Genomic DNA, 25,480 nt, shown 5'->3' on the forward strand with positions numbered 1-25,480 from the left:
TAAAAAGCCTACTGCAGCAGTTCTCAACCTGTGGGTCACAACCCCTTTGGGGATCTAATGACCCTTTCACAGAGGTTGTCTAAGACCATCTTGCATATCAGATATTTACATTATGATAGCAAATAACAATAACAATAGCAAAATTACAGTTACAAAGTAGCAATGAAAATAATTTTATGGTTGGGGGTCACCACAACATGAGGAACTGTATTAAAGGATTGCAGCATTAGAAAGGTTGAGAACCATTGGCCTATTGGGATTTTGGTTGAGATTTCCTTAACTATATAGAATATTTTATTTTATTTTATTTTATTTATTTTGAGACAGAGTCTCAGGCTGTCACCCTGGGTAGAGTGCTGTGGCATCATAGCTCAAAGCAACCTCAGACTCCTCCCAAGTAGTTGGGACTACAGGAGTCTTCCACTACACCCAGCTAGTTTTTTTTGTTTTAGTAGAAATGGGGTCTTGCTCTTGCTCAGGCTGGTCTTGAACTCCTGAGCTCAGGCAATCCAGCCACCTCTGCATCCCAGAGTGCTAGGATTACAGGCATGAGCCACCATACCCAGCCAACCAACTATATAGATTATTTTAAATAAAAATGACATCTGAAAAATGTTGATTCCTTCGGTTAATGAATAATATATGTCTTTTAATTTTTCTAGGTTCTAAAAATTTTTTAGCAGTGTCTTTTAGTTTATAGTATACAGAGTGTAGTATGAAATGTTTTGTTAGGTTTATCTGCATTTACAATTTTCATTTTTTAGTTCTTCATTGTTATTGTACAATCTTTGTATATTGACCTACAGCCTTGTTAAATAGATTCCTTAGGGCATGGTACAGTGGCTTGTGTCTATAATCCCTCCCAGTGCTTTGGGAGGCTCAAGAGGATTGCTTGAGGCCAAGTATTTGAAACCAGTGGAACCCTGTCTGTAAAAACATGAAAACTACTAACCCAGCATGCTGGTATACACCTGTAGTTGCAACCACTCAGGGGGCTGATAGGGGAGGATTTTGCTTGAGCTCAAGAGGGGTCAAGGCCAAGCCCTGTCTGGGGGACAGAGTAAGGCCCTACCCCTCCCCCAAAACAAAGATTCCTTAGGATTTTCTACATAGATGCTGATTATGTCTTCTGTGGATAAAGGCAGTTTTACTCCTTCCTTTCTAATCTCTATGCTTTTTAATTTTGTTTTTGCTTTACTGCACTGGGTAACTCCTCCTATAAAACTGAAAAGCAATGATAAGAGAGATGTCTTTGTTCTCAATTTTAGCAGGAAGTGTTGAGTATTTTGCCATTAAGTGTTGGCTGTGCATTTTTTTGTTGTTGAGGATGGTCTTTTCCAGGTCAAGGAAGTTTTCTTTTCATTTCTAATTTATTGAGAGATTTTATTGTGAATGGGTTTTGAATTTTGCCAAGTACATTGTTATACTTCTATTTAGGTAGTCATATTTTTTCTTTTCATTCTGTTGAAATGGTGATCTATGTTAACTTCTGAATCAACCTTTAGTCTACTTGATATGGTGTATTATTCTTTTTATTCAATTGGGCAATATTTTCAAAAGATTTTTGTGTCTGTGCTAGAAGGGTTTTATTTGTAGTTCTCCTTTGTATTGTTTTTGGATTTGTTATCAAAGTAATACCAGCCTCATAAAAGGAGTTGAGAGATGATGGTTTCCTAATTCTCTATCTCCTGAACCATTTGCATGTGATTGATATTCTTTTTTATTTATTTCCCAAATTCATTATTGGTATGAACTCTGAGATGTCTTCATTGGAAAGCCACCTGTGAAAACTAGCTACCACAGTATTTCTCTATGTTTACTTCTGGAATTCTTTTTGGACCAACTCCCTCTTTGTGATACTTTGCCCTGTAAATGTGAGTTGCCTTAGCCTCTTCAAATTTTGACCACTATTCCATCTATTGATTCTGACTTTTGGATGATACTGAATATTGGCCCCACCAAAAGTTCGGAGAGGTTAGAAAGTACACTTGGGGTGTGTAGTGAGGGAGGCTAAGAGACCTAAATCTTCAACTTGCATACATAATATCAAAGACTAAAAAATCAAAGAGTAGCAATACAAACAAGTTATTTAGAGATATGATAGTAAATAACAGAATCGTCTAAAAGAGCCAACATGATTATTTCTAGGGAGAGACAGCTGGTGTGGAGGAAGAAGGAAATGGGGGACTGTTCTTTCTCCTAATAATAGTTGTAGAACTCAGACTGGGAACATGCATATACAAATGCATGCATATACATATCAATGGAAAAAGGGAAAAAAGATTGAATGGGCAAATGGAAAGAATAGGAAAGAAGATTTAATAATACTGATAGTAGTCATAATAAAACTCAAGATCACATTTTAAAAGGAAAAAAAGGAATTTTTTAAATTTAAATTTAAAGGAATTTAAGAATTTAAAAGGAATTTTTGTTGCTGATAAAAGGTTCAGAGGCTTGAAGTATTAATACATTGAGGTGTTAATAAATACCAAGATAAGCTGACATTAATATTCCTAATCGACTTCTGTATTTTATAAATTGACAGATAAAGCAAACAATAAAGCAAAAATGGAGAATTTTAGCAACTCAGCAATATGTGTATGTGTGTGCATATAACTTTGTACACAACTTAAACTACAAGAGTAGTAATCACAAAAATTGTTAGGTCTCAGTGGAAATATTAGCCAATTCCAAAAAGTACACTTGTGTATTTTAAAAAATGTTTTCTGCTTAGGATTTATAGAACTTTTTAGATCTGTGGGCTGCTAAGTTTCCTTAGTTCTAGAAAAACATTAAGCCATTATTTCTGCAGATATTATCTTTTTTCCTTTCCTCTAGACTCTGACTAAATATTTTTCAGATCTTTTTACTATCTTCTGGGTCTTTTAATCTCTTTTCTGTATTTCCTACCTTCTCCTTAATGTGTTGGTAGATGATTCCTTCTGGTCTGTCTTTGTGTGTGAAGAGTTTATTCTTTGGATCAAGTCTGCTACTTAATCTGTCCATTGAGTTTTTAGCAATTGGTTTTATGTTTTCTAGAAGAAATGTCTGCTCTTTTTTCCTACTTGCTACGATATTTTAAAATATATTTCTTATGCCCTGCAGATATTTTCAAGTTTATCACTCCTTCTTTCCTTCCTTCCTTCCTCTTTTTCCTTTTCTCCCCCATCCCCGCCCCCAGCAGAGTCATGCTATTTCCCCAGGTAGAGTGCGATGGCATCGTCACATCTCACTGTAGCCTTAAAACTCCTGGGCTTAAATGATCCTCCTGTCTCAGCCTTCCAAGAACCTGGGACCACAGGTGCCTGCTGCTATATCTGGTTAATTTTTCTATACGTATTTTTAAAACAGATAAACATTATAAAATATTTGTTCTGTAATTCCAGTGGCTGAAGTGTATGGGGGGGTGTTTCTGCTGGTTGTTATTCATATTGTTTTCTTTTTTTATGTGCTTAGTTTGTGTGCCTGCTTCCTGAAAGTTGTCACTGAAAAAGTTTTTTTGTGCAGAGTATTCCAAATGTCTTAATACATAGGAAAATTGCATAGTGACAGATATCTTGGAATGTGTTCTCCTTGAGTGGGAGAGACTCGTGTATGTAGAAGGATGTGGCCAACACATGGAGAGTATTTCATAAAATTTTATAATGAATATTTTGTAAATAAAGGTACATTAGCTACAACCTTTCATTTTCCTTTATGTATGGCAACGTTTGAGACACCTTGTACATTCCCCAAAAGAATGGATTTGCCTGCTTCTAGATCCTGTAAACATTACATCAAGGATGCTGCATGCCTCAAAGTCTTTGGTCTGGCCAAGCTGTACATCTCCAGGGCATGATTCTTCCCTAGGGCTAGCTGCAGTAATTTTTCAAGGATGGTTTTCCCTCACCCTCTTTGCTTTTTATCTTACCTTATTTTGACGTCTCTATATGTTTGGGTTTTTTTTCCTGAGATTACCTTTGGAGAGTGGGCTGGGTCTGTTCTTAATCTGGGACCAGCTTTGCCAAAGACGCTCCAGTTTGAGCTTTGAATGCTGCCTCTTTCCTCATTCGTCTCTTTCCTCCTGTCTTTAGTAAGAGAGTCTTTCAGCATTATCAGAAGGCCTCAAAAATAGTATAATAAAATTGGATATTAACAGCCAAAGGATGTTAAAACGTTCATCTAACTGTAAAATAAAATAACTCTTGGTTTAAAAAGGTTAAAATGAAAATTTCAAATTATTTTGAATCAATAGTTGGAACATGGCTTCTCCAAATATGTAGAATGAGACCAAACTGGAATGTAGAAGAAAAATTAAAGCTGTGAATTTATTAGAAAACAAACAAAAATGAACTTATTTCCACCTTCAAAAATCAGAAAAAGTGAAAGACAAGGAATAAGCAGAATTAGTGAAATAGGAAAAAAAAAGTTTTTCAGTAATAGTTAGAGCTGGTTCTCTGAAAAGATCAATAAAATAAAGTTTTGGCAAGTCTAACCAAAAAATTAAAGACATGTAAGAAGCATTTGGAACAAAAGTAGAAACATAACTACACATAGGGAAGAAATTAAATGATTGTAGTAAAAACTATAAACCCTGTTAATTAGTAATTTGGCAATTTATTGCCAGATAAATTCTATTAATGCATTAGATAATTCTATCTAAATGCATCTCTACTGGCAGCCTGTTTGGCATTAGTTTGATATACAGGGTATCCATAAAGTTCGTATGCAATTTAAAATAGTTATTTGTATAACACACAACAGTACCTTTAAAGCAAAGTTTTCTGCGTATAATACTTCATTTCTGTTATATTCCTAGAAATTTAACATGTTTCAGTAAAAAAGTTGACCAGGTATAGTTTTCTTTTTATTCATTGTTAGTACTGCATTGTTAGCTTTGTGGGTCTTTTTCACTGCAGTTATTCAAATTAGGTTTCTTTATCTTCCATCTGTGCACAGTCCACTGCCTTTCCTCATTTCATTGAGTCAGTTCATTGATGTTCTGACCTTGGGTTTATATAGTAGGTATATGTGATGATGTGAATAGAGAAGGAACAGTCACAGAGGAGGAACTGTTACGGATGTGAGCTTTTCCAACTTTAAAATGAAACTTCTGCACAAGTTAGGCTAATAAGCCTTTGATTATGTATTTGTTATGTATGGTCAGATTAAACTAGTATATTTTAAATTTTTCAGATTTTAAGATTGAAAAGCTAGTAGCTGTAACTTCCTTTAAATTAGTGGAATAAGATATATTTAGAGGGTAAATTGTAGTAAAATAATTTGTTTCACTGTTGTGTGGTATTTGTATCTGGTGTATCTTGTGTAATATAGCAGATATGTTCCAACAAAGTTGACTGGAGCCTGATGGAAGTATATTTCCATAGGTAGGGAAAAAACTTGGAATAACATTTTTTAAAAGAGTAGGATAATAATGTAATTCAGTGTTAGAAACTCAACATGGTGGTGCATCAGTAATATATTTGATAAAAGGTGATATTGCAGCCTAGGTTTTTTTTACTTGTCACTTTCCATCAGTTTGATATTTATGCATTTTTTGGTTTTACCTTACTTTGCTTCAGCTTTAATCAGGATTTTACAGGATCAGAGAATGCTAACAAAAAAAAGTCTTAGAATGTTTGTGAAATCCCACCTGTTCTCAGAACAATCAGAGTCCCAGAAAAGTTACCTTATTGCTTCTCACACTGTGATGAAGAACCAGATTTTTCTTTTTTTTTCCTTCCCTTCCAGTCTGTTAATAAAGACTGATAAAGAGCCCTATTATTAGTCATGCCTCATATTCTGCAGAGTCCACTGATAATGATGATGTACTTGAATGGTGGTATAGCATCAGATTCCTATGAGAGTTTCCCATTGCTTATTCTTGATTTTTGTACTGTTCTTGCTATCGACTGGTCAAATGGAGTGCATAGACCACACTTGGAAACAAAACTAGGAGCAATCTATTTGTTTGATCCATTCAGGGAGTGGATAATTGTCATTATAAACGTTAGTGAAGAGCAACTGCTTTCATTCCAAAAGGGGTTACCCTGAGATTCAGAGGGAAAAAACAGCTTTACTATGTACAAATAAAAAATTTAAGTGATCTTATGGGAAAGTATTTTAATTAGTATGTAGTTCATTTTTATGCTTTTCTTTTTTTTTTTTTTTTTAAGACAGAGTCTCAAGCTGTTACCTTGGGTAAAGTGCCATGGTTATTTTTTTGTTGTTGTTCTTGTTCTTGTTGTTTTAGAGTCTCAAGCTATTACCTTGGGGTAGAGTGCCATGGTGTCATAGCTCACAGCAACCTCCAACTTGGGCTCAAGCGATCCTTTTGCCTCAGTTTTTCTACTTTTTATTAGAGACAGACAGGGTCTCGCTTTTGCTCAGGCTGATCTTGAACTCGTGAGCTCATCCACCTGGCTTGGCCTCCCAGAGTGCTAGGATTACAGGTGTGAACCACTGCACCTGGCCTATACTTTTCTTTCTTTCTTTTTTTTTTTTTTAAGAGACAGAGTTTCATTTTGTCGCCCTCGATAGAGTGCTATGGCATCTCAGCTCACAGCGACTTCTAGCTCTTAGACTTAGGCCATTCTCTTGTCTCAGCCTCCCAAGTAGCTGGGACTCCAGGCACCCACCACAACACCTGGTTGTTTTTTGTAGCAATTTCACCAGGGCCGGGTTCAAACCCTCCACCCTCGGTATATGGGGCCAGCACTGTGCTTACTCGCTGAGCCATAGGCACCACCCTGGCCTATACTTTTCTTTCTTGATATACAAGTTCGATGTCTGTCTTTATGGCTCCAAATAGCATCAAGGTAATTATCAAGGTCAGACAGAATAAGATTTGATAGAGATGATTAATGTAAGTATAGAAAAATAAATAGAGAAGAAAGTAAGTGAATAAGAAGTTTTGAAAGGAAACACTGAGGAAGAACTTACATGAGGAAGTTTTATATAATTGATTGAGGAATTAAACATACTTTAATAGTCTTTAAACATTTGATTCCTTAAATTAAAATGCCAAAAATAATTTATATTTTAATTCAGAAATTTAAGGGGTTTTGTTTGCTTTTGTTTTTTGGTGAGTTGTTTTGTTTTTTAGACCACTAGCAGTAGCAGATTTCTAGTTCTGAAGAGTAGCTTGGTGTTCAGTTGACATGTATTTATTGAACTCTTAAAATGAGCTAGATTTACATTTGATACTGGAGAAAGACCTAAGATTATACAAAAGTCAGGTAAAATATCGAGTCATCTGTTTTGTCTGTCTTCCAGTCACAAGTAAGTTAGAGTATGCCAAATAAGATGAATTAGCTAAGAAATTCAGATTCAAATTGAATAGTATGGTGTTTATATCTTATTGAAGCATTAAGAAGTATGTCAGAGGCTGGGCGCAGTGGCTCACACCTATAATCCAAAGAGCTCTGGAAGGCCCAGGCAGGTAGATTACCTGAACTCAGGAGTTCGAGACTAGCCCGAACAAGAGCGAGACCTTATCTCTAAAAAAAAAAATAGCTGGGCATTGTTGTGGGTGCCTGTAGTCCCAGCTACTCATGAGGCAAGAGAATCTCTTGAGCCTAAGAGTTTGAGATTGCTGTGAGTAAGCTATGATGCCACGGCATTCAACCTCAGGGTGACTAAGTAAGACTCTGTCTCAAAAAAAAAAAAAACTTTTTTAGGTAACTAGGTCTAGTTCATTGATGGTAAGGTAAACTATGAAGAGTACAAGGTTTCTTACAAAACAGGAAGTTAAAGTTAAAAATGGGCATAAATGAGAAAGAACAGATGTCTTTAAGATACATACTAGAAGAGGTCAAGGAATATGAAGTGATATCAGACTCTCTTAATTGCCTTTAGCATTAGTCCTGTAAGTTCACAAGTTGAAGAGTTTTTATTGGCTTTTATTTTTAACTTATATGTAAAGAGATGAAAGTAACTTTAAAGGGAGAACAAGGGTTCAGGCTTTTACGGAATTCTTTCACTCTTCTTTTTTCACTTTTCTTCTTGTTGGCACTCTTTCCCACTCTTATATTCTGATAGGTACAATTCCTAACCAGTTGTGTTTCCCATTTTTGGAATCTCTTTATATCTAGCTTTAAATATTAGTGTATTTAATGTGATTCATCTTCCACTTATCATTAGCAGTATTTATTAGTAGTAGTAGTAACTGATTTTTTGAATGCTTAAGTGCAAGACATGGTTTTAATCACATTGTAAGTGTATTATTTCTTTTAATTCTCACTGAAACCCTCTAAATAAAATACTGAAATTTCCATCTTATAGATGAGAAGACTGAGGCAGGAAGGTCACAACAACTTAGTCAAAATGTATTAGACGGTGAAGGGTGAACTAGGGTTCAAAGCCAGCCGCTGTGAGTCCAGAAGTCTTAAGAGTGAAAATGATATCATAATGGTGAAGAGGAGAAGATAAAGATATATGACAAATAAAATCAATATTGTTTGTTAAGGGATAACTGTGTTCTAGGAACAATAACAATTGTTTTATGGGTAAGGCACCTGTGGCTCAGTGGGTAGAGCGCTGGCCCCATATACCGAGGGTGGGGGGCATTCAAACCTGGCCCTGGCCAAACTGCAACAACAACAACAAAATAGCCGGGGATTGTGGTGGGTGCTTGTAGTTCCAGCGACTTAGGAGGGTGAGGCAAGAGAATCGCCTAAGCCCAAGAGCTGGAAGTTGCTGTGAGCTGTGACACCAAGGCCCTCTACTGAGGGTGACAAAGTGAGACTCTGTTTTTACAAAAAAATAAAAATAAAAAAAATTTGCTTTATGGTGTTATTTTTATCTTCACACCAACCTTTAAGATTATTTTCATGTAATCATGAGGATACTAAGGCATAGTTTATTAATTTGCCTAAAGTGAAGTGGCTAGGAATTGTTGAACCTAAATGCAAACCCCTGAGGGAGAATATTGTATATTCTTCCTTACTTACCCATCTCTCTTCCTCTTACATCAGCAATATATAACCTCATTAATCTTCTAGCATGGAGTAAGTTTTCCTTAAGTATCTGTTGATCATACTATGTAAAACCCATATTTAGATGAGAGAACCTAACACTGTTCACCTCTTACATCACACCGTAGAAGCTTACTCTTCCCATAAATCATGTTGGGTACACTTAAGAATACCAAGATTGATTTGTTGTTTTTGTGTCTGTTATTTATAAGTTTTTGTTATTTATTTGTTATTATTTATAAGTATTTGTTATTGTTTTGTCTAGCACATTTTATGTTAATTTTTAGCACTGAAGGTAGTCCCTGCTAAGCTCCAAAAATTAAATATTTTTAGAACTATTTTAACATTTACCTTTTATTAAATAAAAAATATTTTTAACTAATTAAAATGTTGAGAAAAAGGTATAATGTAACAAATAATCATGTATGTGCCAACTGGATAACTGTTGTTAATGCAGTTTCTCTATTAATTTATTTAATACTAAACTCTGTTTTATGCCTAAAGCCATATCCAGAAGACCCAGCAGTTTATAAACCACTCTCCCAGGAAGAACTGCAAAGGATAAAGAATGAGAAAAAACAGAAACAAAATGAGAGAAAACAGAAAATATCAGAAAATCGCAAACATTTGGCTAGTGTACGTGTTGTGCAAAAAAACCTCGTCTTTGTTGTAGGTCTGTCTCAGCGCCTAGCAGACCCTGAGGTAAGTCCTCTTCTGTTTTCTTTGTCATCTTGATATTTTTCCCATTTGCTTAATTTATTTGGAAATAAACAGTTGCCCTTGCTTAACTGTCAGAGTCCTCTGAAAATGTTAAATCTTGGGAGAAAATAAGAAATAACTTTTTAATAATTGCTGAAAACTAATGACTAGTTTTGATCTTTGGCAAATGTCTTAACCTTTCTTGGCCTCAGTTTCTTCAGTTGTAAAAGTAAGGAGTGGAAACAGATTTCTGAAGTCCTCTTTAATGGTAATGGTCTGTGACAGTTGAGTAATGATTCTCTTGCTGTTAAGACTTACCATGTGACATGAATATTCTATTTCTTTCCTCTTTGCTGTAGCTGTATAAAGACCAACAATGGAGATGGAGGTACTTGAACCCACTAGAGAGCTTAGTAACCCACCAAAGTAGTAATTCGTGCTTTTTCAGAACTGTTGCTATGTTGTATCATCATCAATTCTTGACTTATTTATTCTAAGCCAGTTTGGAGGAAAGAGGAAGAGACAAATGAAGTGAAATAAAGGACAGAGTTCTCTGTCATCATTTTGGGGCCGGGGAGATTTTAACCTTTTTGTTCACTACTTCTTTTTCTCTACTTCCACTACCAACCTTATTAATCTAGAACTCATACTTTCCTTGAGACTCTTGGATATGCACCTGTTAATTTTTACTTTGAGATAATGAGGTGCTGACTAGATTTTTGGGAAGGCATATAGAAGCTTTTTTTGTCAGCTAGAATGTTTACTTAAGAGGAGAGAGCTAGATTTTAGGGATCTTCCAAAAGTACTTGCTTAAAAAGGATTTAAAGTAATGTTCGTTGTGGTACCAATCAGAAGCAGGGTTGTAGTGAATATGCTTAAGGAGGTGAACCTTCATACTTGGCTTACTAATGGCCCAGAAGGAGAAACTTTATGGAGGAAAATGTCTGCTTTATGATGAGTTTACCATGAAGGGCTTCCAAATCTTATTTTATTTTATTTTATTTTATTTTATTTTATTTTATGTTTTAGACAAGAGTCTCACTTTGTTGCCCTTGGTAGAGTGCTGTGGCGTCACACCTCACAGGTGATTATCTTGCCTCAGTCTCCCGAGTTGCTGGGACTACAGGTGCCTGCCACAATACCCAGCTATTTTTGTTCCAGTTGCCACTGCTGTTTTAGCTGGCCAGGGCCAGGTTCAAATCTGTCACTCTTGGTATATGGGGCCAGCGTCCTACCTACTGAGCCATAGGTGCCACCTGGCTTCAAAATCAATAGAGGTGAATGCCAGGAAGTTGTTACAAAGAAGGATCTACCGTGGACAATAAACATGGAGGCAACCTAAGAATTACTAGGACCTAGGTCCAAGGATGCTGGCAGTGGGTTGTGTGATACTCAGGAGACCAGATTTTTTTTTTTTTTAGACACAGCCTCAAGCTATCCCCCTGGGTAGAGTGCCATGGTCTCACAGCTCACAGCAACCTCCAACTCCTGGGCTCAAGCGAGTATTCTGCCTCAGCCTCCCAAGTAGCTGGGACCACAGGCACCCACCACAACGCCTGGCTCTTTTTTGGTTGCAGCCATCATTGTTGTTTGGTGGACCCAGGCTGGATTCAAACCTGCCACCTTAGGTGTAGCCACTTGAGCCACAGGCACCGAGCCAGGAGACCAGATTCTTTGCAAAGGCAGTAGCCTAGAGTTTATACAGAAAAAGACTTCTTCAACAAGAAATGTTAAGAAGAGAGCTCATTTTACTCCTGTGACCCAACTTTGGCAGCCAGTTCTCCCTTCTTTTTATCTAATGGTTATTCCCTAAAGGCAGAATCCTACCTATCTTGACCATCTCCTTGAACACTACCTCAGCATTGTACTAACCCTTCTATCTCTCTCAACTCTATTTACTCCTTCTATTCCTATTGATTAGAATCTACTTTTGTCTTTCCAAAGCTTTTACTTTTTGCCTTATTGAAAGTGAACTTTTCTCTTGATTTAAGAGCTCTTGGATATAGATGTGCTTGTTTTTGTGATTATATCTTGGGTCTGGTCAGCTAGTACTAGAGGCTTATGAAGCAGCACCAAAGAGCTGGATGAAATTAGACCATAGACTAAATCTGATTTTGGATTATAGGTTTCCTACCTCTTGTTTTGTATCTATGATTTATACGTTTTTATTTACTTGCAGAGATTTCTTCTATTTCAAGTAACTCATAAGATTAATCTGAAGAACTATTATACAGAAGGAAATTAATCTGGGGGTGACTAATGAGAAAAGTACTTTATCATATGTCTAAGTAGATCTAAAAAAATCACTCAACTAGTTTTATATTTTTTAAATCACTTTGCTTGGCAAGAAGGACAGTGGATTTTCTTAAACATTGGCCACTATCATTTGTTTCTCTTGAAAGCTTAGGAAGACCAGAGACAGGTGTTCTGTTTTTTATTAAATACTACCACTTTTAAATATCTTTTAAAATGTGCTTAATTTCTCTGGATAGCATTTTCAGTTTTTGGAAAACTTACAATTGATTTCACCAAAAACACAAAAAGATTTTCAAATTATTAGTGTTTCTTTCAAGCCAAAGATCATCCCGTTAGTTTATTTCTCTTTTGGATAATGAACTGGTCATTACTTGACTAAATTCGGGTTAAAAAAAAAATGGGAAAGTTTAAGAATAATTAAGGTTTAGTTTGAAAATAATTTTTGTACATCAGAAAGCTTCATACTAAGGTTTATTGTCAAATGTATATTCATTTATTGGTCAATGGAAAAAAACTAAGTAAAAACTGTAAGTAAAAACTGTCCTAGAAGACATGTTAATTAGAGGCAGTGATTAGATTGGAGTACTGATCATTGTCTTCTAAGTCTTAAAATTATAGATTTGTAGGAATTTAATTCATTTATTCTGAAAATTAATTCTTCAATACTTACTATATATTAGGCACATTGATGTTGGAAATAAAGTAGTTAGCAAGCACACAGTCTTTACCTTAACAGGCTTCCAGACTAATGGAGAAGACAAAATTGCAATGTATACATGTATGCTAGGCATTTATTAACAGGGAAGTACACAGCCCTTTGGAAACATATAACAGTTTAGTACTTAACTAGTGTGGAGATTCACAAAAAGGCTCTCTGAGGAAGGATAATTAGGATAGGCTTGACGAATTAATAGGTGTTAGGTAGCCTATAAGGACAGGAGTTTCCCAGGTGTGTGTGGTAGCCCAAGAAAACAGCTTGTTTGAAGAATTAAAAGAGATAACATTTTACAAACAAGAAACTAAGGCAAAGGGAAGTTGAATGACTTGCCTGTGGTCTTAGAGCTCCTGTTCCAGTGTTTACTGATAATTGGCCAGTTGTTCCTCCATCCATTCCATTTGTTCACTCTTCTGTTAGTCTAATTACCAAGTTTTTGTTCTTCTCTGTAGTGTCCATGAATACTTGACTGTGTTTCCAAAGAGTATACAGCAGTGCATTTTAGTCATTAGGCATACCACGGGACACTTATAAATCTATCAGATCGCCTCTTATAGTCTATATTGGTACTAAAACTGGTCCACTGTGAAGTACATATGTGACATTGAGTATTTAGGTAATGTGCTGATGTACAGAGTGCTCTGTTGCCCGTATCCTTTACTTTACTCACTAGAACCCAGTTTTGTTGGCAGAATCTGGAATGTTCAAGTTAATGTGAAAACTGAAAATTCTTTGGATTTCCTTTGCCTGGGTAGTCTTTTCCTTATCAACCACTAGCCATTTGCTAATTCTGTAAGACCCCATAGTGATATATATCCATGTAATTGTTACTGTTCAACACTAAGGTCAGTTTTTCAGTAAGCATTTACTGAGTACCTACAAGAAGACATTAGCGTGCACTGGATAAGCAAGATAGTCCCTGCTTATTTACAGAAGTAATAGTATGTGTGAGAAGTACTGTGGGCTATGAAGGCACAAGGGATACCATCTGACCTTGGGAGGGAGGGAGGTCACCACCCCTCTACTATCTTTGGGGTAAAGTGCTTCTGGCACAGGAACTGTACAAATGCTTCTGGATGGAAAAGACCTCGATCTGCAAGTGATTTGTTTTCCTGGAAGATTAGAGTGCAATGGTGAGAGATAAGGTTGTCAAGGTAAGTGGATCATGAGGGCTTTCTAACCATACTAAGGAGTTTGCACTTCATCCTCAAGGCAATGGAAATCCGTTGAATGTTCTTATGAACAAATGGCATAGCTGGGTTTGTGCTTTGAAAATGCCATTCTAGCTGCAATGTGGCATGTCACTGTAATTATAGACCAGTTTCGTATTGCTGTGAAAGTGTTACACTCAAATGTTGGCACGATACTATTTTCACAAACCAGTAGTATTCAACCTTATCAGGCTCAGTGCCCACTTTTTAAAAACTAATATTGCATAACTTCCCTTGACTTTTTGGAAATGATGTCTCAATAATATACTCTGTCTACACACATAATTTTAGAAAAGTATACAAAGGAGAAATAAAGGAAAGTACATGGAAAGGCTATTTCTACATCTAAGTTCTTGGGCACAGCTACTCTAGAACTTTGCTATTCAAGGTATGGTCTCTGGGCCAGTAATAATAGTATCTCCTGGGAGGTTATAATGCACATTTTCAGGCCCTGCCTCATACCTACTAGATCTGAGTATGCATTTAACTAGCTTTGTATGTGTATTTAAGTGCTTAAAATACTATTTATACTATATAATAAAGTATTAAGACTCTTGCATCTATTTATAGACTCACTGAATATGACAACTATAAATGTAAATTGTTACAGGTATATGAATTAGCAGTTGAGGTACCATGAAATGCTAATGTTGTGGGGGGTTTTGTTTTCTGGAAAAAATTAGTAAAATTTCAGACAAAGTGTGTGTAGTCTTCCCTTAATTACATATTATTTACTTTTTAGTAAATTTAATGAGTATCAAAATGAGGAAGTATTTCATATTTATATATAATATGACATTTATTTCTATGTTCACTTAATTATAAACAGGCTTCTCAACTTCATGAACATCTTGTAGGACATTAAAAAGTAATGGAGGATGATTCTTTTTTGGGTGGGGGCTAGCCTGAGCCTCATGAGACATTCCACTGAATGCCAGTAGTGTCTCCCAGTCACTTTAAAGCTTCCCCTAATACAAGCTTCCACAAATCTCAAAAATGCCCTCTTAAGTGCTTCCCTCATTGAGAACTACTGTCATAAACTCACTTAAAGGAGATACTGACACAGGATGACCTGTGACCACCCTAAACTCTGTGGAGCAGGTATTTAAGTGGTAGCTAAGTTGGAATAGCTAAATTCCAAACTCCACTTGTTAAAAACTTTTTCAAACTATACTCTTCCCTATCCCTCAATCCAGAGACTTTGTTATGAGTAACCTGAGGGTCATTGCATTAGCCACTATTAGTATTATATATCCGTCTAGGGATTTGAATAGAACAAAATATTAAAAACCAGTATTAATAAGCTCATCTTCTAGTACATTAAAATTAACTGTAGCAACGCCACAACCCTGTATTTAAAAGAACCTAAAATACAGTGAGGTTAATTATGGATTACGTTGAAGACTAAGAATTAATGGCACACCAACCATAGACTATTTCATGAAGCTTGATTATATCAAATGCAGAACATTTTAGCTGCATTTTAAGTGTTGGAAAATATTACTAAATATGAGTAGAAAGAGAAATACTGTACGCACACCTAAACAAGTAAATACAGAAAGATGTCCTTGAGACAGAACTTGCTATTTGGAGAAATTATAGTTATAGTAGGTATAAAGGTAAATTCTAAGACAAGAAGTTAATTTTAAGGTAATTAATTTTGAGGGAGAGGGTTTTTTAGGTTTTTTTTTTTTTTAATTTTTTTGTAGAGATGGAGTCTCACTATATTGCCGAAGCTGGTCTCAAACTCCTGGCCTCAAGCCATTCTCTTGCCTCAGCCTCTCAAAGTACTGGGATTACAGGTGTGAGTCACTGCACTCAACCATGGGAGAGGTTTTAGGATCAAGTTACATACTAGTCAGATTAGCCAAGGTTAAGTTTGTAAGAGAAGCTAAAAGAATGTATATGGTTATCCCAAAGTAATGGAGGTAAGATAAATATGAGGGGGAAAATAACCACCAAGAATTAACCAAGTAATAAAGAATTTGTTTTCCAACTATTATTTATCAAAAAGGGGGGCGGGGGAATAAAGCAGTTAAGAAGTGATAAAATTGGCTTGGCGCCTGTGGCTCAAGCAGTTAAGGCACCAGCCACATACACTTGAGCTGGTGGGTTCGAATCCAGCCCAGGCCTGCCAAACAACAATGACGGCTACAACCAAGAAAAAAAAAAGCCAGGCTTTGTGGCAGGCATATGTAGCCCCAGCTACTTGGGAGGCAGAGACAGGAGAATCGCTTGAGCCCAGGAGTTGGAGGTTGCTGTGAGCTGTGATGCCATGGCACTCTACCCACAGCTTGAGGCTCTGTCTCCAAAAAAAAAAAAAAAGAAATGGTAAAATTGATTGGCATAGGAAACTATATGCACGATAAATCATAAAGCATATAAGCTTGAGGGTATAGGTTATATGTAATATTTTAATGTGTGTTAAATATTATATACAATAGATTTATGAGTGAGAACAGTTCCTACTTATGTCTGTTCTTTCAGTTCTGTCCCTATCTGTAATACATAATTTTAGTCATTGTCTTGAAAATTACTTTCTTGTAATCATTTATTAATGATAATGTAATTAAGATCCTTTGATCTGTCATGTGTTTAAAAGCACTGTGAAGGTAAGAGCTCACAGATTGTTGGTATAGTAGGTAAGTAGGTAATACCAGACATAGTGAATCTCAGTTTCTTCAGGTCAAGAAAGAATAACGTAGACTCTTTTGATCTCCTTTAGGTTAGCTATACAACGTACATTTAGGAAGTAGTCACATGTATGAGGAAACATTAAAAATTAATATTTTCTCTTTACTGAAGAGGGATATTGAATGTCCCCATTATAAGGATAAAGTTGATGAAAATGGGGACAGTTTATACCTTATTTCTTCTTCTTTTATAGGTTTTAAAACGACCAGAATATTTTGGGAAGTTTGGTAAAATACATAAAGTTGTCATCAATAATAGCACATCATATGCAGGCTCACAGGTAACTAATTATAGGGATTTTTGCCTTTCCTCTCTATGGTCTGGGCTTGACCTGGGCTGTTCAGAAGGAAAATTTGATTTCTGTAATTAGAAAGATTGAGGGGACATGGACTTAAGCAGCACAGTGACCTCTGTTGGTGGGATGGGGGAAGTTTTAGTGTTCCTTTGTCCTAAGACTTAATGAATTGATAATAATAAGGGGGAAATAGTAAAGATTTAGTGATGGAGCAACGGGGGGGGCAGGGGGAGTTCAGTCTGTTATCAGGCAATCTGATAATTAAATAGTGATGTCTAATTTATTCATAGTGTTCTTAGATATTGAAAACTTAATAGAGCATCTTTGTTATGCTGGTATTAGCACATAGAATACTCCTATAGTAGATTTCATTTATTTTTGACAGAACATAGTATAACATAGGGTCTTTAAATCTGATTTTTTTAATCGATAAATTTCAGATTTTTTAACCTTGACAAGCCTGTCAAATGACTTTAAAAAATAATAACTTCAAAGTAAAAGATAATATTTTATTCATGTATGTTACAGTATACCTAAAATCAGGTAAAATTCATTAAGTGTGATTGCTTTTAAATGAGTTAATATAATGTTTAATCAAAACTGCTACTGCTTCTAATTATTGCTGTTTTTATTAACAGTAGTAGTAGGAATTCCTTAGGTTGTAAGAGAATTTTTTTTTAAGAGTTGTTTAATTTAAAACTGCTAACAGTGTAATGGTATGTTTCACTTTAGGGTCCAAGTGCCAGTGCTTATGTAACCTATATCCGGTCAGAAGATGCTCTCAGAGCCATACAGTGTGTCAACAATGTGGTAGTAGATGGCAGAACACTTAAGGTAATGTGATCCTCTTGATTTTTTTTTTCTTTTAAGGGGAAAGGATAAGATGTAATAAGTAGAGGAGAACCTATTTATGTATTAATGTAATAGGTAGAGGAGAACAGCATTTATGTATTAAATTTGAAGACTTAATTTTAAGATTGTGTTTTAGGTATCCGTACCAACCCATGATAGCTAATTTTTTACTGCTATCTTAGATAGGGTTCTGTTTTACTAGGTGGGAATAAACACATTCATTATTAGGAGATAATCTTTACAAATCTCCCATTTTGACATATAATTTTGTGAAAATGAAACCATTATTCTACTCATCACAAATAGATAATGGTTCTAATTTTTTGTACTCTAATGTTTGGTCATTGATTCAGATTTTAGTGAAAGATCCCACCAAACAATGCTTTATTTGAATAGAAGAAGGATGGCATATTTAGAAAAAGGATTTGCCTTATTAATGTGCCTAATCAGTCATATATAACATGGAACAAAGTTTTGTCTGTCTCCTCTCCTGATGTATAAGAGGAAAGATTTGGGTATTTTAAGTTCTGGAAACCATAGACTGAGATTTTTTCTTTAGTTCTTCCAAATGAGTATCATCTATAACAAATCCTACCAGTGACAGTTCATTTCTGTAGTGTTCTTAGCCATACTTCTTGTTTTGTCATATTTCTCTGCTTCATTTTAGGTGAAGTGAAAACACTAAATATGAAATTCTCCTGTGGTGTCAGTTCACATTTTGAGTCCTCTTTTCCTTTACCCTTTTTCTTCCTGCAGGCATCTCTAGGTACAACAAAATACTGCAGTTACTTCTTAAAGAATATGCAGTGTCCCAAACCCGACTGCATGTATCTACATGAATTGGGGGATGAGGCTGCAAGCTTCACAAAAGAGGAAATGCAGGTAGTAAAGTCATGTGAATTATCAATTTTGTAGAAAAGGGAGTACTTTTTCTTTATAAATTAAAATTGCAAAAGCAAAAACTAAAGATTTGATTTTTTTTTTTAAATTAGTATTGCTTTAAAGTTTTCTAAACGAAGTGTTCCATGGAATGTCAGTTCTGCAGGGTAGTGTTACAATAAAAATGGGTCAGTTGTCAACCAAGTTTGAAAATTAATGAAAATAAACAGGTTTTATTGCTATAGGACTTCTCAAAGGCTTTAATATGCTAATGCTGGGGTAGGGGCACAACCAGTACAACTAGAACTTATTTGACCTAGGAAAACACTTGGGGAAATGCTGCTTTAAGGGGGGAATGTCAACAAAATGAAAATTAAGTGGGATTCTGTAATTATTAGTTGTTTTTTTGGCCCAGTCTCTACTTTTATAGAGCATGCTAGAAAATAATACTCTATCAAACAACGCTGACAAACTAACGTTTTTATTAAACTAATTCTCCCAGTGAAAGTGTCCCGTGAGTTTTTATCCTATAAAGGATGAATCAAGGGCTTAATATCCTATGTTCTTTTACATTTCCTCTTTTCCTGTCTCCTTTCAATTTGTAGTATAAACATGCCTTTAGAAGTAAAAATGTTGATCATACATCATATTAAATGAGGATTATACCAAAGCACAATGCTGCATTTCCCTATTGTAGATGAGGACTTGACATTGTTGCTGTGGGACTTTTCAGGAATACTTCTCATTTAGAAGGTGGGGGGCATTCATTGTTACCTCTCATTCTTCAAGTCAAACTAGAGAAAGGGCTCCTTTAAGAGAAGATTATTGTTGAAAATGAAGTATTACCTTTTTTGACTTGGAGCTGGTACTGATTAAATTCCAGTATAACAGATGCCCTGGAATTTCTTGACATTATAGTCTTTATGACTAAAAAACAATGTTACAATGAAATCTTTCTGATAGTTTGAGAACGTAACTGATTTCTTCAGTAAGTTTTTTGTTTTGTTTTTTGGATAAAAATTTTTTGAATGAAATTTAAGGTAGAACCATTTCAAACTGAATTCTAACTAGTAATGGAGTTTACTGACATGTTCTGTTACAATGAAATTTTCTATCAAAGAATTTTCACATCCCAGCTGATGTAATTTAAAGCCTTATTAGATTGGGTATGGTGGCTCACATCTCTAATCCCAGCACTTTTGGTGGCTGAAAGGGGAGGATTGCTTGAGGCCAAGAGTTTAAGACCAGGCTGGGCAACACAGCAAGATCCCATCTCTTAAAAAAAAAAAACCAAACATATATATATATATAAACAGGAGGCAGGGATCACCCTTGAACCTAGGAGATCAAGGATGCAGTGAGCTGTGGTCGTATGCCTGTATTCCACCCTGAGTGACAAGAGTAAGACCCTATCTCTAAAGAAAAAAACAATTAAGTTTTATTGAACAGTACAAGAAAATGTACAGACAGTCCTTTGTAACTTTTTTGCACTGGGATTTTAACCTGTCTTTATGAACTGCCATGGTAGAGTCATTTTGATATTAGCTTGAACTCTTTATGGCTAATGAAAGCCATAATTACTCCTGAAGTATTGATTACAGAAAGAATTTTGAAGGCTTTTCATGTTTTAAAGATGTAAAATTAGTATTTTTAAACATAATTTAAGGCTGGGCATCGTGGCTCACACCAGTAATCCTAGTTCTCTGTGAGACAGAAGTGGGTGGATTGCTTGAACTCAGGAGTTGAAGACCAGCCTGAGCTAGAGTGAGACCCCCATCTCTACTAAAAATAGAAAAACTAGGCTCGGTGGCCGTAGCACAGTGGTTATGGCGCCAGCCACATACACTGAGGCTGTGGTGGGTTGGAACTTGGCCTGGGCCAGCTAAAGCAACAATGACAACAGCAACAACAACAAAAAATAGCCAGGTGTTGTGGTGGGTGCCTGTAGTCCCAGCTACTTGGGAGGCTGAAGCAAGAGAATCATTTAAGCCCAAGAGTTTGAGGTTGCTGTGAGCTGTGATGCCATGGCGCTCTACCAAGGGTGACATAGTGAGACTCTGCCTCAAAAAATAAACAATAAAATAAAAATAGAAAAACTAGCCGAGGGTGGGGGCTTACACCTGTAGCCCCAGCTACTTGGGAGGCTGAGGTAAGAGGATTGCTCAAACCCAAGAGTTTTACGTTCCTGTGAGCAATGATGCATGGCACTCTACCCAGGGTGACAGAGTGACAGAGTGAGACTTAGTCTAAAAAATAATAATAATAGTAATTGAAAATTCATTTTATAGTATTGTCCTGAATTCATTGTACTCTTCTTTACCTGAATGTAAGAGTACTTTGAAAAGGGATTTCTTGGCCATGCATGGTCCTGTAATCCTAGCACTCTGGAAGGCTAAGGCAGATGGATTGCTTGAGTTCAGGAGTTTGAGACCAGCCTGAGCAAGCGTAGAAAAAAACTATCCAGGCATCATGGTGGACCCGTGTAGTCCCAACTACTTGGGAAGCTGAGAAGAAAAGATCTCTTGAGTCCAAGAGATTGAGGTTGCCGTGAGCTTTGATGACACCATGGCACTCTACCTAATGCAACAAAGTAGACTTTGTCTTAAAAAAAAAAAAAGAAAGAAAGAAAATGGATTTCTTTGTAAAAGCTCTTCATCGACGTAGAAGGGAAATTTAAGTAACTTCTATCATGATAAAATCAGAAAGTCTTACCTTGTTAATGCATATTTAGTACCATAGGAAAATTTTCTAGGTCCAACTGAAATAGGAAAGTTGCCTCCAAGAAGGGAACAGTGCGTTGTACAGTATACATGATGCAGGTGTACTCAATTAAATGACATTGCCCTTGCTTGTTATGATTGTTTTGCTTTTGTTTCGATCTGTTCATTTTGATTTTGCTGTAACATCTGTTAAGACCATAATTTAAAAATAACATTCCTAAAGGTAAGTAAAAATATTCTTTTAGTCATTATTTGCATACAAATAGTAAAAGGTTACTCAAAGTGATTAATTTTATTATTGTTTATTTTTGTGTATGATTAGCTTCCATAGTTAATCTTTGCCCAATTTCTCCCAAAACATTTGTAATGTTGCCTTTTGCTCTACAAGTTGTCAACTACAGTAAATACATAGCTCTCTTTTTGTATATGGAACGGAAGTTGGCATACTTTTTCTTTTTCTTTTTTTTTTTTTTTTTTCAGTTTTTTGGCCAGGGCTGGGTTTGAACCCGGCACCTCCGGCATATAGGGCCCCAGCCCTACTCCTTTGAGCCACAGGTGCCGCCCAGCATACTTTTTCTTAAAAGGCCATTTAGTAAGTATTTTAGGGTTTCTGGGCTATGTAGTCTCTGTCCTAGCAACTTTATTCCGCTTCTTGCAGTACTTCAGTCTGCCATGGTAGCAGAGTAGCAGCTGTGAAAATTATGTAAATGAATGAGCATGACTGTGTTCCACTGAAACTTCATTTACAAAAATAGGCAACTGGCTATAAATTGTTGACCCTTAGTCTAGAGTTTAAAATACATTAATTTTTATTTTACTCTTGGCAACAACAGAAGAAAGGAGAGTAAAAACAAATTAATAGATTTTTTTTTTTTAAATCATAGCTGGGTACATTAATGCAGTCATGGGGTACAATGTGCTGGTTTTATATACAATTTGAAATATTTACCTCAAACTGGTTAACATAGCCTTCATGGAATGGATTTTTTAAATACGGTGAAAGTAATCAGCTAAGTTAATCTTTAAATTAAAAAGGAGATTGGATTGATTGATCAATTTTGGGTGATTTTCAAAAAACTCAGTTATGCCCTGTTAGAAGACTTAATTCTTGTGTGTCAGATTGGAAAGTAGATTTAAAATGGCCCTGTATAGCTTTTGAGCTTGTGAAAATATTCTCTCTTTACTATCCTTTTGTTTTGTTTGTTTTTTTGAGGCCGAGTTTCTCTCTGTCACCCTCGGTAGAGTACCATGCATCATAGCTCATAGCAACCTAAAACTCTTGGGTTTGAGCAGTCCTCTTACCTCAGCCTCCCAAGTAGCTTGAACTACAGCTATACTCCACTATGACAGCTAGCTTTTCTATTTTTAATAGAGATGTGGTCTTGCTCTTACTCACGCTGGCCTCAAAACTCCTGAGATCAAGCAATCCACCCGCCTCTGCCTCCCAGAGTTCTAAGATTATAGGTGTGAGCCACCACTCCAGCCCTTAATATCCTTTTCTACACAATGAAGAGTTTGATGAAATGCCTTAATTTGATTTATGGGATATATATCATATAATTTTGTTGGAATAATTTTCATTGCTCTAGGAATTTCCTGAAATCATCCTGACAGGTTTCTCTGATTCCATGAAAATACCTTATATGTTCTATTAAAGATATATTTAATAATGCAGAAGATAATTCAGTATTTTATACCAACAATTTTGTGAATCCCACTGCAGTTTTAATTTCTTCTTTCATTAGGCGGGTAAACACCAAGAATATGAACAGAAGCTACTTCAAGAATTATATAAATTAAATCCCAATTTCCTTCAGCTTTCTACGGGTTCGGTTGATAAGAATAAGAACAAAGTGACACCACTGCAGAGGTATGATACGTAAGTATTGCTGTAAATGTAGTCAGACACCTTACCTTCACATCTGTCAGTCTTCTTTCACTCTGTCTTTTTTAGGCAAAAGCCTTATTGACAAGATCTGTCATTGATGGAGAATTGTTTAGCTATATGAGACATGTTGAGTGACAATTTCTAGGTTTGAATATTTGCTGGTTCCTATACCCCCAAAATACTTCAGACTAGCCTCTTGAAGGCTTCACCTTTTGCAGGGATTTGCAGACCACCCTGAGCACAGGGAACACCCTCCTTAGTAAAAAGGAAATTAAAGAATGTTGAGTATTAAAAGGCTTTTGTCACTCAATTGAAGGTTTTTCCCTGATTATAATAAGAAGTGGGTAAATATGGTAAAAGAGAGAGTGGGAGTTAGCTGAGGGAAGCATTATATGTTAGGGACACAAATATTCCAGGGTGGCTAGTCTCAAGATCACTGAAGTGTTATGTCTTGTGAGTGAGGAGAGTATTCCATATTCAGAATGTTACTCATCTTAAGAGACAAGTCACTTCCTGTCTCCTACCCCCAACATGGTTTTGGGTAGACATACTATGTCAGTGGTTAGACAAATTTTTGTTCTTTAGTAGTAAGTCTCATTCTGATATGGTGATCTTCCTATCTTAAGTTATATTTGGTTTTGGCCTGTCGGAAAATCATCTGATTAAAAAGTGTAATAATTGTAGGATTTTATTCGACTCTGTACATTTTATAAATTTGATTTGTTAGGAACTTTTTTCTTTTTTTTATGGGTAAATTTAGCTTTTATCAAATAAATTTTCAGAGTAAATAGCTATAATTAATTTGGATAGGTTTACTGTTGACTGTCTTCTTTTTAATTTTCCTTTTTGAGACAAAGTCTCACTATGTTGCCTTCAGTAGAGTGCTGTGGCATCACAGCTCACAGCAACCTCAAACTCTTGGGCTTAAGCAATTCTCTTACCTCAGCCTCCCAAGAAACTGGGACTACAAATGCCTGCCACAACGCTTGGCTATTTTTTGTTGCAGTTGTCATTGTTGTTCAGCAGGCCCGGGCCAGGCTTGAACCCAACACCTTCAGTGTTTGTGGCTGGCGCCCTACTCACTGAGCTATGGGTGCCAAGCCCTTTTTAATTTTCAGTTAAATTTTTCTAAGTGATGTTTTAATGTCTTCATGTTAAATATTATAATACAATACCTATTTAGTAGTAAAATAATGTAGCTGATAATAACTACATAGATTATTGTCTGAGTCCATTTTTTAAAAAAAATTTTTGTTTTTAAATTTTGGAGTCCTTGGTTTGTTCTCTTTGATAGTAATTATTTAATATTAAAGACTATCTAAGTAAAGACTTACTTGTACACACACATACGCATATATGTACGTGTGCATATAAGTAGGCCACAAAGCAAAACATAACGTTTTGTGTAGTAAACTATGTGAAATTTGTTTATATCAAAGCTAAGAATAAAAATTCAGTCCAGAGATCTTTCTCATTTGTTAAGTTTTGATTTTTTTTCCTTTCATCTTTTGTATCCATTCTTTACTAGTCCTGTATGTTTATTTTATGGTGAACCAGGCGCTATTACTTATCTCATTGGTTGCCACTTCTGTAGTGCTTGGTATAAAAATGAGGCTATTGTAGTAAACATTAATTTCAGATGCTTTTTAACATTTATACACATCACGGTTCTCATTAAAAGAAAGTAACACTTTTTATTGGAGGAAATGTGAAAAAATTATGAAAGTATGCAGAAGAAAATAAATATTATATATAATCTCAATACCCAGAGGTTTTCACTAAAAATGATTTGTGTACGGCAGGCCTCAAATAACGTCATTTCATTCAATGTTGATGAGAAAAAAAATTGACTCCCAGTCTTGTGGAGTTTGCATGTTCTCCGCATTTCTGTATGGGTTTTCTCTGAGTGTTCTCATTTTTCTCCCACATCCGAAAGCTGCGCATGTTAGGGGAATTGGCGTGTCCAAATTGCCCCAATGTGAATGAGTATGGAAGGAGGTATGAGTGCACCTGCTATAGAGTGGCATCTTGTCCAGGGTTGGTTCCTACTTTGCATCCTGAGCTGCTGGGCCAGGCTCTGGCCACTCAAGACCCAAAACTGAAATAAGTGGGTTGGAAGACCAATGCCTACAAATTAGTAAAATGAAAGTTTTTATATGGTAGTTACACAAATGCACAATAACTGATGTGGTTTGAAAGTGCTCAGCGAGCTCACCATTTTAGTTATTGTTTGTGCCTAAACTGTGTGGTGGCAAAGGTGCTCTTTACAACTTTCACTTGGCAAACATGTTTCTTTTTTCTTTTTTTTTTTTTTTTT

At 35.9% G+C, this 25,480-nt stretch overlaps 1 protein-coding gene across 6 annotated transcripts in view; it reads left to right on the forward strand.

Annotated features, from left to right (window-relative positions):
• CNOT4 (CCR4-NOT transcription complex subunit 4) overlaps positions 1 to 25,480 on the forward strand; it is a 136,229-nt gene that overhangs the window by 68,055 nt on the left and 42,694 nt on the right. For 3 of the 6 annotated variants that reach the window (XM_012806285.2, XM_012806286.2, XM_012806287.2), the window contains exons 3-7: positions 9,459 to 9,656; positions 16,723 to 16,809; positions 17,557 to 17,658; positions 18,433 to 18,558; positions 23,021 to 23,154. In XM_012806285.2, the coding sequence (XP_012661739.1) occupies positions 9,459 to 9,656; positions 16,723 to 16,809; positions 17,557 to 17,658; positions 18,433 to 18,558; positions 23,021 to 23,154 (647 nt within the window). The remainder of the gene's footprint in view (positions 1 to 9,458; positions 9,657 to 16,722; positions 16,810 to 17,556; positions 17,659 to 18,432; positions 18,559 to 23,020; positions 23,155 to 25,480) is intronic. The other 3 variants (XM_003791597.2, XM_003791598.2, XM_003791599.3) reach the window with 1 other exon arrangement.

The sequence above is a fragment of the Otolemur garnettii genome, unplaced genomic scaffold (genome assembly GCF_000181295.1).
Source record: "Otolemur garnettii isolate 467f Iridium unplaced genomic scaffold, OtoGar3 scaffold00049, whole genome shotgun sequence".
In the NCBI taxonomy this organism is placed as follows: domain Eukaryota; kingdom Metazoa; phylum Chordata; class Mammalia; order Primates; family Galagidae; genus Otolemur; species Otolemur garnettii.